We start from the raw sequence: 15,647 nt of genomic DNA, 5'->3' as shown, positions 1-15,647 counted from the left end.
ACAACTCCGATATAAAGTTGCCGGGATGTCACGTATTCGATCAAATAACCCTCACGTAGCAAATAAGCCATTCATTTTATTTTTGACCAAATTCGACACACAGAGAGGGAGATATATTTTCCGCCGAAGTGGGCCTTTCTCTTCCTTCTGTGCCATTATTATGACGTTTTGTCCTCCAGTTGGTAAATAAACACTTAAAAGCTGTTTCTAGATCTGTAGTGTATTGGCCCTTGCTTTCTCGCGATAACATGATCGGGCTGGGTAGGGCGCAGTGTACATGATCTGATCTACAAATCACCTGAAATGGCGCGCACCTGCTTTAGTTAACACGCATTCTGCACAGATCAGCGAGTCTGCGCAGTACCAGCCCAGGCGGTCCCGCATGAGCAAGCCAATGGGCCGCAAAGCACCCTGGGACTTCCTTTCTTTCCGAGGCCATATTGGAGCGACATACTTGTAAGTTCAGCTCTGTGTTTATTCTTTAAATATAAATATATTTAGGCCATTTTGGTGCACATCACCCGGTTGATTACTAACGTAAAATTGTCCAATCTCTTAATGTTTTGTTCAGGTTGGCCAGAACGGACTAAATCGCAGCTATGGTTGCCGCAAAGAAGACGGTGAGTCGAGCTCTCATGAACGGTGGAAAGCAACTCACGTGGAATCGTGGTTTCAGGGCTAACCCATCACGTTTTGAGCTACCTGGCAATGTTGACCGTACATATGTTTAGTTTGCCCTAACATACAACTTTCTAATTCCCAGGACATGTCTAGTTTTAGTTTTTGCCAATTTGCCTAATCTAGCCATATAGCCAGCTCTCTAGTAACATTCGCCGACTCTCCAGTTAGCGTTTTAACCAGTTGTCCAGACGGCAATTTGAATGATTGCATTGGGGTATTTTGATTTGGCTAATCGAGAAACGCGATGTAACAGGCTAACAGCCAAGCAGATTAAGAAATTAACGAGTATGCTTTATGCACTCAAATCACATGTAATTTTTTTATTAGACAAGTCAGTTAAGAACAAATTAATTTAATTGATGGCCTAGGAACAGTGGGTTTACTCCCTTGTTCATCCCTTGTTCATGAACGACAGATTTTTACCTCGTCAGTTCAGGGATTTGAACTTGCAACCTTTCGGTTACTAGTCCAAGGCTCTAACCACTAGGCTACGCTGCCGCCCCAATCTCAATTACAGACCGTATCATGTTTGGTTCAATGGATATGGGCTATATTTACAAATGTTTGTCTCTAAACACCAATTGTTTTTTTGGTGGTAGAAAAAGTCCCTGGAGTCCATAAACTCCCGTCTCCAGCTGGTGATGAAGAGCGGTAAATACGTTCTGGGATACAAGCAGTCCCAGAAGATGATCCGCCAGGGGAAAGCCAAGCTGGTCATCCTGGCCAACAACACACCTGCCCTCAGGTAACTAGTTGGCCGACATCACAATTATGTAGCAGTATTCACTAATGAAGTTAAAGCTATCAATAATACCGGTCGGTCGCAATTGTAAATGAGAACTTGTTCTCAATTTGCCTACCTGGTTAAATAAAGGTGAAGAAAAGAGAAAAATACACTTTTCATGCAAACTTGGTGAGCTAAAGTCTACTGTGCTAGCCTGAGTTGTGTTCATTAGTCAGATTCATTTACAAAGCATTTTGCAATGGAAACCGTTTGCGCCAAATGGAAACTAGAGTTGCTGTTGGATATGTAAGTCACTGGAGTAAATGGTTAACAGTTCCCGTTGCAAAGGGTTTTGCAATAGACATCACGGCTTGCACCGGAATCCGATTGAATGAATACATGTCAGGGCCCTCATCCACCATAGTGTCTGGGACCATGTGAATGGATTTTCAAAGCCAGCTGGGTAGTTAGGCTTGGTGTGATGGACTTACAATCTTCCTAATGGGGTCCCGGTAATCCTAGGAATAGTTCAATTTCTACTTCCATAAGTGTTTCAAAAAGTTAGTCATATTGAATTAACCAAATAAGCATATTAAGTGTTGCTTGTGTGTCTTATGGGTAATTTAAATGTTCTGTAATCCTCCTACAAAGGCACACCTGTATTGGTCTGCTTGCAGGTGTGTAAGAACAGGAGGAACATTGAAATGAGGGCTGGTTATGTGTTACTGGCTGCACCTGCAGTTGGTCGTTCAGCGATCAGACACCTTGAGAAAACAACTAGCCTTTTCTCGCTTTCTGTACCTTTTTTATGTAACTAGACAAGTCAGTTAATAAGAACAAATTCTTATTTTACAATGACGGACAAACCCTAACCCGGACGATGCTGGGCCAAATGTACGCAACCCTATGGGATGCCCAATCATGGCCGGTTGTGATTCAGCCTGGAATCAAACCAGGGTCTGTAGGAGCGCCTCTAGCACTGCCATATAGCGCTGCGCCACTAGGGAGCCCCAAACAACTACTGCATTAGACAGAAGTGGATCACTGTTGCAGTGTACTTGTGTTCATGTTGCTTTCCCCACACACACACGATCATGTTTCATTCAGTAACACACACACAGGATCGTGTTTCATTCAGTAACACACACACAGGATCATGTTTCATTCAGTAACACACACACACAGGATCATGTTTCATTCAGTAACACACACACACAGGATCGTGTTTCACACACACACACAGGATCGTGTTTCATTCAGTAACACACACACACAGGATCGTGTTTCATTCAGTAACACACACACACAGGATGTTTCATTCAGTAACACACACAGGATCGTGTTTCATTCAGGCCGTGTTTCATTCAGTAACAACACACACACACAGGATCGTGTTTCATTCAGTAACACACACACACAGGATCGTGTTTCATTCAGTAACACACACACACAGGATCGTGTTTCATTCAGTAACACACACACACAGGATCGTGTTTCATTCAGTAACACACACACACAGGATCGTGTTTCATTCAGTAACACACACACACACACAGGATCGTGTTTCATTCAGTAACACACACACACACACAGGATCGTGTTTCATTCAGTAACACACACACACAGGATCGTGTTTCATTCAGTAACACACACACAGGATCGTGTTTCATTCAGTAACACACACACACACACACAGGATCGTGTTTCATTCAGTAACACACACACACACACACAGGATCGTGTTTCATTCAGTACACACACACACAGGACACACACACACACGTGTTTCATTCAGTACACACACACACACAGGATCGTGTTTCATTCAGTAACAGGATCGTGTTTCATTCACACACACACAGGATCGTGTTTCATTCAGTAACACACACACAGGATCAGGTGTTTCATTCAGTAACACACACACACAGGATCGTGTTTCATTCAGTAACACACACACAGGATCGTGTTTCATTCAGTACACACACACACAGGATCGTGTTTCATTCAGTAACACACACACACAGGATCGTGTTTCATTCACACACACACACAGGATCGTGTTTCATTCAGTAACACACACACACAGGATCGTGTTTCATTCAGTAGTTTCATTCAGACACAGGATCGTGTTTCATTCAGTACACAACACACACACATCGTGTTTCATTCAGTAACACACACACACACACAGGATCGTGTTTCATTCAGTAACACACACACACACACAGGATCGTGTTTCATTCAGTAACACACACACACACACACAGGATCGTGTTTCATTCAGTAACACACACACACACAGGATCGTGTTTCATTCAGTAACACACACACAGGATCGTGTTTCATTCAGTAACACACACACACACACACACAGGATGTTTCATTCAGTAACACACACACAGGATCGTGTTTCACACACACACAGGATCGTGTTTCATTCAGTAACACACACACACACACAGGATCGTGTTTCATTCAGTAACACACACACACAGGATCGTGTTTCATTCAGTCGTGTTTCACACACACACACAGGATCATTCAGTAACACACACACACACACAGGATGTTTCATTCAGTAACACACACACACAGGATCGTGTTTCATTCAGTAAACACACACACACACAGGATCGTGTTTCATTCAGTAACACACACACACACACAGGATCGTGTTTCACAGTAACACACACACACACACAGGATCGTGTTTCATTCAGTAACACACACACACACAGGATCGTGTTTCATTCAGTAACACACACACACAGGATCGTGTTTCATTCAGTAACACACACACACAGGATCGTGTTTCATTCAGTAACACACACACACAGGATCGTGTTTCATTCAGTAACACACACACACAGGATCGTGTTTCATTCAGTAACACACACACACAGGATCGTGTTTCATTCAGTAACATTCACACACACAGTAACACACACACACAGGATCGTGTTTCATTCAGTAACACACACACACAGGATCGTGTTTCATTCAGTTCGTGTTTCATTCAGTACACACACACACAGGATCGTGTTTCATTCAGTAACACACACACACAGGATCGTGTTTCATTTAACACACACACACACACAGGATCGTGTTTCATTCAGTAACAACACACACACAGGATCGTGTTTCATTTAACACACACACACAGGATCGTGTTTCATTCAGTAACACACACACAGGATCGTGTTTCATTCAGTAACACACACACACAGGATCGTGTTTCATTCAGTAACACACACACACAGGATCGTGTTTCATTCAGTAACACACACACACACACAGGATCGTGTTTCATTCAGTAACACACACACAGGATCGTGTTTCATTCAGTAACACACACACAGGATCGTGTTTCATTCAGTAACACACACACAGGATCGTGTTTCATTCAGTAACACACACACAGGATCGTGTTTCATTCAGTAACACACACACACAGGATCGTGTTTCATTCAGTAACACACACACACAGGATCGTGTTTCATTCAGTAACACACACACACAGGATCGTGTTTCATTCAGTAACACACACACATGGGCATACTTTGATAAAAGGTATTTGTCCTCCTCAGGAAGTCTGAAGTGGAGTACTATGCCATGTTGGCCAAGACTGGCGTCCATCACTACAGTGGGAACAACATCGAGCTGGGCACGGCCTGTGGAAAGTACTTCAGGGTGTGCACACTGGCTATCATCGACCCCGGTGAGTGTCCAATCAGACTGCATGTCCTGTTTACCACGCCCATTCTGTTGGTGGATGGTCTGCAGACAATCCTTTAGTAGTGAGCAGTTTGATACGGTTCATTCAAACATCATTGTTTTCAAAGATAACATGAACGTCAGGAGAATGGTCAACAAAACCTTATCAAACTGCTCTACTTTCACATGACATGAGTATGTTTGATTTAATCGTTTTTCACGAATGTGTAGATGTGTTTGTCTTGCACCGTTGCGCACTAATTTTCCTGTTGTGGATTTTTGCACCAGTTGTATATACGGTGGTCTGACCAGCACTAGTGAATCACTAGCTAAACACCCAATGGTGCATTTACCTGAACTGACTGGGCGCTCTGCTCTAGTCAGTTACTTCCTGCCTCATTAGTGACAATGCCTTAGGTCTCCAAGTTAATTGCGCTACCATTTCCTGGTTTCTAAAATTCTGTTAGTTCGCTAATTTCATTTTGTGACAAAACAAGTATAGTTTAGAGTATCATTGTACCATCTAAACCGATGTGAAATGTTTTCTATAACCACAAATATTGTATTTTCTGCTGTTTTAATGCAAAAACAACACTACAGGGTCTGAAAGTATTGGTACTTTTGATAAGTGTAAATCATTTATAAAAGTCCTTATCTTAAGCAAAGCAGAAGGCCACATTTTCTATTTATTTATTTGCGGATAGTCAGGGGCATGCTCAAACAATTTACAAATGTTTAGTGATTCTGCCAGATCAGAGGCAGTAGGGACGTTCCCTTTAAGTGTGTGAATCAGACCTTTTTCCTCAAGTATTCAAAATGTAAAAAATACTGTTTTCTTTAGGAGTGAAGTAAAAGTAGTCAAACATATTGATAAAGTACTTTACACAACTGGTTTTACCTATATCACCTGTGTTGTTGATTGGATCTTGTATGCTAAATGTAATATTGGTCTATTAACAGGTGATTCTGACATCATCAGGAGTATGCCAGACCAGCCGCAGGGGAGAAGTAGACATTTCACTCTTAATGTTACAAATAAACTTGGTTGAATGGTGTTTCTTTGGTCTGTCTGTCTTAGTGTGCACAAACATTTAGTTACTAGACCGCGTCAGAATACGACGGCCTCCTGCCACAAGATAGAATACAACTTCATTCTATAATGACACGGCCTGCCACAGGATAGAATACAACTACATTCTATAATGACACGGCCTCCTGCCACAAGATAGAATACAACATTCTATATAGGGTCCTCCTGGCTCAGTCGATAGAGCATACAACATTCAATAATGCGTCGTGGGCCTCCTGGGACCACCCATAGAATAGTGGCCCTACATGTAAGTCGCTTTGGACAAAAGCGCCTGCTAACAAGATATATTATTATTATATTATAATGACACGGCCTCCTGCCACAAGATAGAATACAACATTCTATAATGACACGGCCTCCTGCCACAAGATAGAATACAACATTCTATAATGACACGGCCTGCCACAGGATAGAATACAACAACATTCTATAATGACACGGCCTACTGCCACAGGATAGAATACAACTACATTCTATAATGATACGGCCTGCCACAGGATAGAATACAACTACATTCTATAATGACACGGCCTCCTGCCACAGGATAGAATACAACATTTTATAATGACACGGCCTCCTGCCACAGGATAGAATACAACTAGATTCTATAATGACACGGCCTCCTGCCACAGGATAGAATACAACTACATTCTATAATGACACGGCCTCCTGCCACAGGATAGAATACAACTACATTCTATAATGACACGGCCTGCCACAGGATAGAATACAACTACATTCTATAATGACACGGCCTGCCACAGGATAGAATACAACTACATTCTATAATGACTCGGCCTCCTGCCATAGGATAGAATACAACTACATTCTATAATGATACGGCCTGCCACAGGATAGAATACAACTACATTCTATAATGACACGGCCTGCCACAGGATAGGATACAACTAGATTCTATAATGACACGGCCTCCTGCCACAGGATAGAATACAACTACATTCTATAATGACACGGCCTCCTGCCACAGGATAGAATACAACTACATTCTATAATGACACGGCCTGCCACCAGATAGAATACAACTACATTCTATAATGACACGGCCTCCTGCCACAGGATAGAATACAACTACATTATATAATGACACAGCCTCCTGCCACAGGATAGAATACAACTACATTCTATAATGACACGGCCTGCCACAGGATAGGATACAACTAGATTCTATAATGACACGGCCTCCTGCCACAGGATAGAATACAACAACATTCTATAATGACATGGCCTGCCACAGGATAGAATACAACTACATTCTATAATGACTCGGCCTCCTGCCACAGGATAGAATACAACTACATTCTATAATGATACGGCCTACTGCCACAGGATAGAATACAACTACATTCTATAATGACACGGCCTACTGCCACAAGATAGAATACAACTACATTCTATAATGATACGGCCTGCCACAGGATAGAATACAACTACATTCTATAATGACACGGCCTACTGCCACAGGATAGAATACAACTACATTCTATAATGATACGGCCTGCCACAGGATAGAATACAACTACATTCTATAATGACACGGCCTGCCACAGGATAGAATACAACTACATTCTATAATGACATGGCCTGCCACAGGATAGAATACAACTACATTCTTTTATGACACGGCCTGCCACAGGGTAGGATACAACTACATTCTATAATGACACGGCCTGCCACAGGGTAGGATACAACTACATTCTATAATGACACGGCCTGCCACAGGATAGAATACAACTACATTCTATAATGACACGGCCTGCCACAGGATAGAATACAACAACATTCTATAATGACACGGCCTCCTGCCACAGGATAGAATACAACAACATTCTATAATGACACGGCCTCCTGCCACAGGATAGAATACAACTACATTCTATAATGACACGGCCTGCCACAGGATAGAATACAACTACATTCTATAATGACATGGCCTGCCACAGGATAGAATACAACTACATTCTATAATGACACGGCCTGCCACAGGATAGAATACAACTACATTCTATAATGACACGGCCTCCTGCCACAGGATAGAATACAACTACATTCTATAATGACACGGCCTGCCACAGGATAGGATACAACTAGATTCTATAATGACACGGCCTCCTGCCACAGGATAGAATACAACAACATTCTATAATGACACGGCCTCCTGCCACAGGATAGAATACAACTACATTCTATAATGACACGGCCTGCCACAGGATAGAATACAACTACATTCTATAATGACACGGCCTCCTGCCACAGGATAGAATACAACTACATTCTATAATTACACGGCCTGCCACAGGATAGGATACAATTAGATTCTATAATGACACGGCCTCCTGCCACAGGATAGAATACAACAACATTCTATAATGACATGGCCTGCCACAGGATAGAATACAACTACATTCTATAATGACTCGGCCTCCTGCCACAGGATAGAATACAACTACATTCTATAATGATACGGCCTACTGCCACAGGATAGAATACAACTACATTCTATAATGACACGGCCTACTGCCACAAGATAGAATACAACTACATTCTATAATGATACGGCCTGCCACAGGATAGAATACAACTACATTCTATAATGACACGGCCTACTGCCACAGGATAGAATACAACTACATTCTATAATGATACGGCCTGCCACAGGATAGAATACAACTACATTCTATAATGACACGGCTGCCACAGGATAGAATACAACTACATTCTATAATGATACGGCCTGCCACAGGATAGAATACAACTACATTCTATAATGACACGGCCTGCCACAGGATAGAATACAACTACATTCTATAATGACACGGCCTGCCACAGGATAGAATACAACTACATTCTATAATGACACGGCCTGCCACAGGATAGGATACAACTAGATTCTATAATGACACGGCCTCCTGCCACAGGATAGAATACAACAACATTCTATAATGACACGGCCTCCTGCCACAGGATAGAATACAACTACATTCTATAATGACACGGCCTGCCACAGGATAGGATACAACTAGATTCTATAATGACACGGCCTCCTGCCACAGGATAGAATCATAACTACATTCTATAATGACACGGCCTCCTGCCAGAGGATAGAATACAACTACATTCTATAATGACACGGCCTGCCACAGGATAGAATACAACTACATTCTATAATGACACGGCCTCCTGCCACAGGATAGAATACAACTACATTCTATAATGACACGGCCTGCCACAGGATAGGATACAACTAGATTCTATAATGACACGGCCTCCTGCCACAGGATAGAATACAACAACATTCTATAATGACATGGCCTGCCACAGGATAGAATACAACTACATTCTATAATGACTCGGCCTCCTGCCACAGGATAGAATACAACTACATTCTATAATGATACGGCCTGCCACAGGATAGAATACAACTACATTCTATAATGACACGGCCTGCCACAGGATAGGATACAACTAGATTCTATAATGACACGGCCTCCTGCCACAGGATAGAATACAACTACATTCTATAATGACACGGCCTCCTGCCACAGGATAGAATACAACTACATTCTATAATGACACGGCCTGCCACAGGATAGAATACAACTACATTCTATAATGACACGGCCTCCTGCCACAGGATAGAATACAACTACATTCTATAATGACACGGCCTGCCACAGGATAGGATACAACTAGATTCTATAATGACACGGCCTCCTGCCACAGGATAGAATACAACAACATTCTATAATGACACGGCTCCTGCCACAGGATAGAATACAACTACATTCTATAATGACACGGCCTGCCACAGGATAGGATACAACTAGATTCTATAATGACACGGCCTCCTGCCACAGGATAGAATACAACTACATTCTATAATGACACGGCCTCCTGCCAGAGGATAGAATACAACTACATTCTATAATGACACGGCCTGCCACAGGATAGAATACAACTACATTCTATAATGACAGGCCTCCTGCCACAGGATAGAATACAACTACATTCTATAATGACACGGCCTGCCACAGGATAGGATACAACTAGATTCTATAATGACACGGCCTCCTGCCACAGGATAGAATACAACAACATTCTATAATGACATGGCCTGCCACAGGATAGAATACAACTACATTCTATAATGACTCGGCCTCCTGCCACAGGATAGAATACAACTACATTCTATAATGATACGGCCTGCCACAGGATAGAATACAACTACATTCTATAATGACACGGCCTGCCACAGGATAGGATACAACTAGATTCTATAATGACACGGCCTCCTGCCACAGGATAGAATACAACTACATTCTATAATGACACGGCCTCCTGCCACAGGATAGAATACAACTACATTCTATAATGACACGGCCGCCACAGGATAGAATACAACTACATTCTATAATGACACGGCTCCTGCCACAGGATAGAATACAACTACATTCTATAATGACACGGCCTGCCACAGGATAGATACAACTAGATTCTATAATGACACGGCCTCCTGCCACAGGATAGAATACAACAACATTCTATAATGACATGGCCTGCCACAGGATAGAATACAACTACATTCTATAATGACTGCCTCCTGCCACAAGATAGAATACAACTACATTCTATAATGATACGGGCTGCCACAGGATAGAATACAACCACATTCTATAATGACACGGCCTACGCCACAGGATAGAATACAACTACATTCTATAATGATACGGCCTGCCACAGGATAGAATACAACTACATTCTATAATGACACGGCCTGCCACAGGATAGAATACAACTACATTCTATAATGACATGGCCTGCCACAGGATAGAATACAACTACATTCTTTTATGACACGGCCTGCCACAGGGTAGGATACAACTACATTCTATAATGACACGGCCTGCCACAGGGTAGGATACAACTACATTCTATAATGACACGGCCTGCCACAGGATAGAATACAACTACATTCTATAATGACACGGCCTGCCACAGGATAGAATACAACAACATTCTATAATGACACGGCCTCCTGCCACAGGATAGAATACAACAACATTCTATAATGACACGGCTGCCTCCTGCCACAGGATAGAATACAACTACATTCTATAATGACACGGCCTGCCACAGGATAGAATACAACTACATTCTATAATGACACGGCCTCCTGCCACAGGATAGAATACAACTCACATTCTATAATGACACGGCCTGCCACAGGATAGGATACAACTAGATTCTATAATGACACGGCCTGCCACAGGATAGAATACAACTACATTCTATAATGACACGGCCTGCCACAGGATAGAATACAACTACATTCTATAATGACATGGCCTGCCACAGGATAGAATACAACTACATTCTTTTATGACACGGCCTGCCACAGGGTAGGATACAACTACATTCTATAATGACACGGCCTGCCACAGGGTAGGATACAACTACATTCTATAATGACACGGCCTGCCACAGGATAGAATACAACTACATTCTATAATGACACGGCCTGCCACAGGATAGAATACAACAACATTCTATAATGACACAGCCTCCTGCCACAGGATAGAATACAACAACATTCTATAATGACACGGCCTCTGCCACAGGATAGAATACAACTACATTCTATAATGACACGGCCTGCCACAGGATAGAATACAACTACATTCTATAATGACACGGCCTGCCACAGGATAGAATACAACTATATTCTATAATGACACGGCCTCCTGCCACAGGATAGAATACAACTACATTCTATAATGACACGGCCTGCCACAGGATAGGATACAACTAGATTCTATAATGACACGGCCTCCTGCCACAGGATAGAATACAACAACATTCTATAATGACACGGCCTCCTGCCACAGGATAGAATACAACTACATTCTATAATGACACGGCCTGCCACAGGATAGAATACAACTACATTCTATAATGACACGGCCTCCTGCCACAGGATAGAATACAACTACATTCTATAATTACACGGCCTGCCACAGGATAGGATACAACTAGATTCTATAATGACACGGCCTCCTGCCACAGGATAGAATACAACAACATTCTATAATGACATGGCCTGCCACAGGATAGAATACAACTACATTCTATAATGACTCGGCCTCCTGCCACAGGATAGAATACAACTACATTCTATAATGATACGGCCTACTGCCACAGGATAGAATACAACTACATTCTATAATGACACGGCCTACTGCCACAGGATAGAATACAACTACATTCTATAATGATACGGCCTGCCACAGGATAGAATACAACTACATTCTATAATGACACGGCCTGCCACAGGATAGAATACAACTACATTCTATAATGACATGGCCTGCCACAGGATAGAATACAACTACATTCTTTTATGACACGGCCTGCCACAGGGTAGGATACAACTACATTCTATAATGACACGGCCTGCCACAGGGTAGGATACAACTACATTCTATAATGACACGGCCTGCCACAGGATAGAATACAACTACATTCTATAATGACACGGCCTGCCACAGGATAGAATACAACAACATTCTATAATGACACGGCCTCCTGCCACAGGATAGAATACAACAACATTCTATAATGACACGGCCTCCTGCCACAGGATAGAATACAACTACATTCTATAATGACACGGCCTGCCACAGGATAGAATACAACTACATTCTATAATGACACGGCCTGCCACAGGATAGAATACAACTATATTCTATAATGACACGGCCTCCTGCCACAGGATAGAATACAACTACATTCTATAATGACACGGCCTGCCACAGGATAGATACAACTAGATTCTATAATGACACGGCCTCCTGCCACAGGATAGAATACAACAACATTCTATAATGACACGGCCTCCTGCCACAGGATAGAATACAACTACATTCTATAATGACACGGCCTGCCACAGGATAGAATACAACTACATTCTATAATGACACGGCCTCCTGCCACAGGATAGAATACAACTACATTCTATAATTACACGGCCTGCCACAGGATAGAATACAACTACATTCTATAATGACATGGCCTGCCACAGGATAGAATACAACTACATTCTTTTATGACACGGCCTGCCACAGGGTAGGATACAACTACATTCTATAATGACACGGCCTGCCACAGGGTAGGATACAACTACATTCTATAATGACACGGCCTGCCACAGGATAGAATACAACTACATTCTATAATGACATGGCCTGCCACAGGATAGAATACAACAACATTCTATAATGACACGGCCTCCTGCCACAGGATAGAATACAACAACATTCTATAATGACACGGCCTCCTGCCACAGGATAGAATACAACTACATTCTATAATGACACGGCCTCCTGCCACAGGATAGAATACAACTACATTCTATAATGACACGGCCTCCTGCCACAGGATAGAATACAACTACATTCTATAATGACACGGCCTCCTGCCACAGGATAGAATACAACCACATTCTATAATGACACGGCCTGCCACAGGATAGGATACAACTAGATTCTATAATGACACGGCCTCCTGCCACAGGATAGAATACAACAACATTCTATAATGACATGGCCTGCCACAGGATAGAATACAACTACATTCTATAATGACACGGCCTCCTGCCACAAGATAGAATACAACTACATTCTATAATGATACGGCCTGCCACAGGATAGAATACAACTACATTCTATAATGACATGGCCTGCCACAGGATAGAATACAACTACATTCTATAATGACACAGGATAGAATACAACTACATTCTATAATGACTCGGCCTCCTGCCACAAGATAGAATACAACTACATTCTATAATGACACGGCCTACTGCCACAAGATAGAATACAACTACATTCTATAATGATACGGCCTGCCACAGATAGAATACAACTACATTCTATAATGACACGGCCTGCCACAGGATAGAATACAACTACATTCTATAATGACATGGCCTGCCACAGGATAGAATACAACTACATTCTTTTATGACACGGCCTACCACAGGGTAGGATACAACTACATTCTATAATGACACGGCCTGCCACAGGGTAGGATACAACTACATTCTATAATGACACGGCCTGCCACAGGATAGAATACAACTACATTCTATAATGACACGGCCTGCCACAGGATAGAATACAACAACATTCTATAATGACACGGCCTCCTGCCACAGGATAGAATACAACAACATTCTATAATGACACGGCCTCCTGCCACAGGATAGAATACAACTACATTCTATAATGACACGGCCTGCCACAGGATAGAATACAACTACATTCTATAATGACACGGCCTGCCACAGGATAGAAAACAACTATATTCTATCATGACACGGCCCCTCCTGCCACAGGATAGAATACAACTACATTCTATAATGACACGGCCTGCCACAGGATAGGATACAACTAGATTCTATAATGACACGGCCTCCTGCCACAGGATAGAATACAACAACATTCTATAATGACACGGCCTCCTGCCACAGGATAGAATACAACTACATTCTATAATGACACGGCCTGCCACAGGATAGAATACAACTACATTCTATAATGACACGGCCTCCTGCCACAGGATAGAATACAACTACATTCTATAATTACACGGCCTGCCACAGGATAGAATACAACAACATTCTATAATGACACGGCCTCCTGCCACAGGATAGAATACAACTACATTCTATAATGATACGGCCTGCCACAGGATAGAATACAACTACATTCTATAATGACACGGCCTACTGCCACAGGATAGAATACAACTACATTCTATAATGATACGGCCTGCCACAGGATAGAATACAACTACATTCTATAATGACACAGGATAGAATACAACTACATTCTATAATGACTCGGCCTCCTGCCACAAGATAGAATACAACTACATTCTATAATGACACGGCCTACTGCCACAAGATAGAATACAACTACATTCTATAATGATACGGCCTGCCACAGGATAGAATACAACTACATTCTATAATGACACGGCCTGCCACAGGATAGAATACAACTACATTCTATAATGACATGGCCTGCCACAGGATAGAATACAACTACATTCTTTTATGACACGGCCTACCACAGGGTAGGATACAACTACATTCTATAATGACACGGCCTGCCACAGGGTAGGATACAACTACATTCTATAATGACACGGCCTGCCACAGGATAGAATACAACTACATTCTATAATGACACGGCCTGCCACAGGATAGAATACAACAACATTCTAGAATGACACGGCCTCCTGCCACAGGATAGAATACAACAACATTCTATAATGACACGGCCTCCTGCCACAGGATAGAATACAACTACATTCTATAATGACACGGCCTGCCACAGGATAGAATACAACTAC

At 42.3% G+C, this 15,647-nt stretch overlaps 1 protein-coding gene across 1 annotated transcript; it reads left to right on the top strand.

The window, feature by feature from the left end:
* Nucleotides 1-393: 393 nt before the first annotated feature.
* Nucleotides 394-6,177, top strand: LOC135551668 (large ribosomal subunit protein eL30-like). Its single transcript, XM_064982846.1, has 5 exons — nt 394-456; nt 572-620; nt 1,281-1,426; nt 4,996-5,126; nt 6,083-6,177. The coding sequence occupies exons 2-5, from the start codon at nt 600-602 to the stop codon at nt 6,169-6,171; spliced, it is 387 nt and encodes a 128-aa protein (XP_064838918.1). The 5' UTR covers nt 394-456; nt 572-599; the 3' UTR covers nt 6,172-6,177.
* The last annotated feature ends 9,470 nt before the right edge of the window (nt 6,178-15,647 follow it).

Source organism: Oncorhynchus masou, chromosome 13, assembly GCF_036934945.1.
Source record: "Oncorhynchus masou masou isolate Uvic2021 chromosome 13, UVic_Omas_1.1, whole genome shotgun sequence".
Taxonomy (NCBI): domain Eukaryota; kingdom Metazoa; phylum Chordata; class Actinopteri; order Salmoniformes; family Salmonidae; genus Oncorhynchus; species Oncorhynchus masou.
Note: the sequence above shows the minus strand (reverse complement) of the source record. Positions and strands in the feature narration are given on the sequence as shown.

Excerpts from the sequence above, each read along its gene's own strand:
- LOC135551668 (XM_064982846.1), top strand. The coding sequence starts at position 600 with ATGGTTGCCGCAAAGAAGACG. Across the intron at positions 621-1,280 it reads TGGTTGCCGCAAAGAAGACG|AAAAAGTCCCTGGAGTCCAT; the intron begins GTGAGTCGAGCT and ends TTTTGGTGGTAG. Across the intron at positions 1,427-4,995 it reads AACAACACACCTGCCCTCAG|GAAGTCTGAAGTGGAGTACT; the intron begins GTAACTAGTTGG and ends TGTCCTCCTCAG.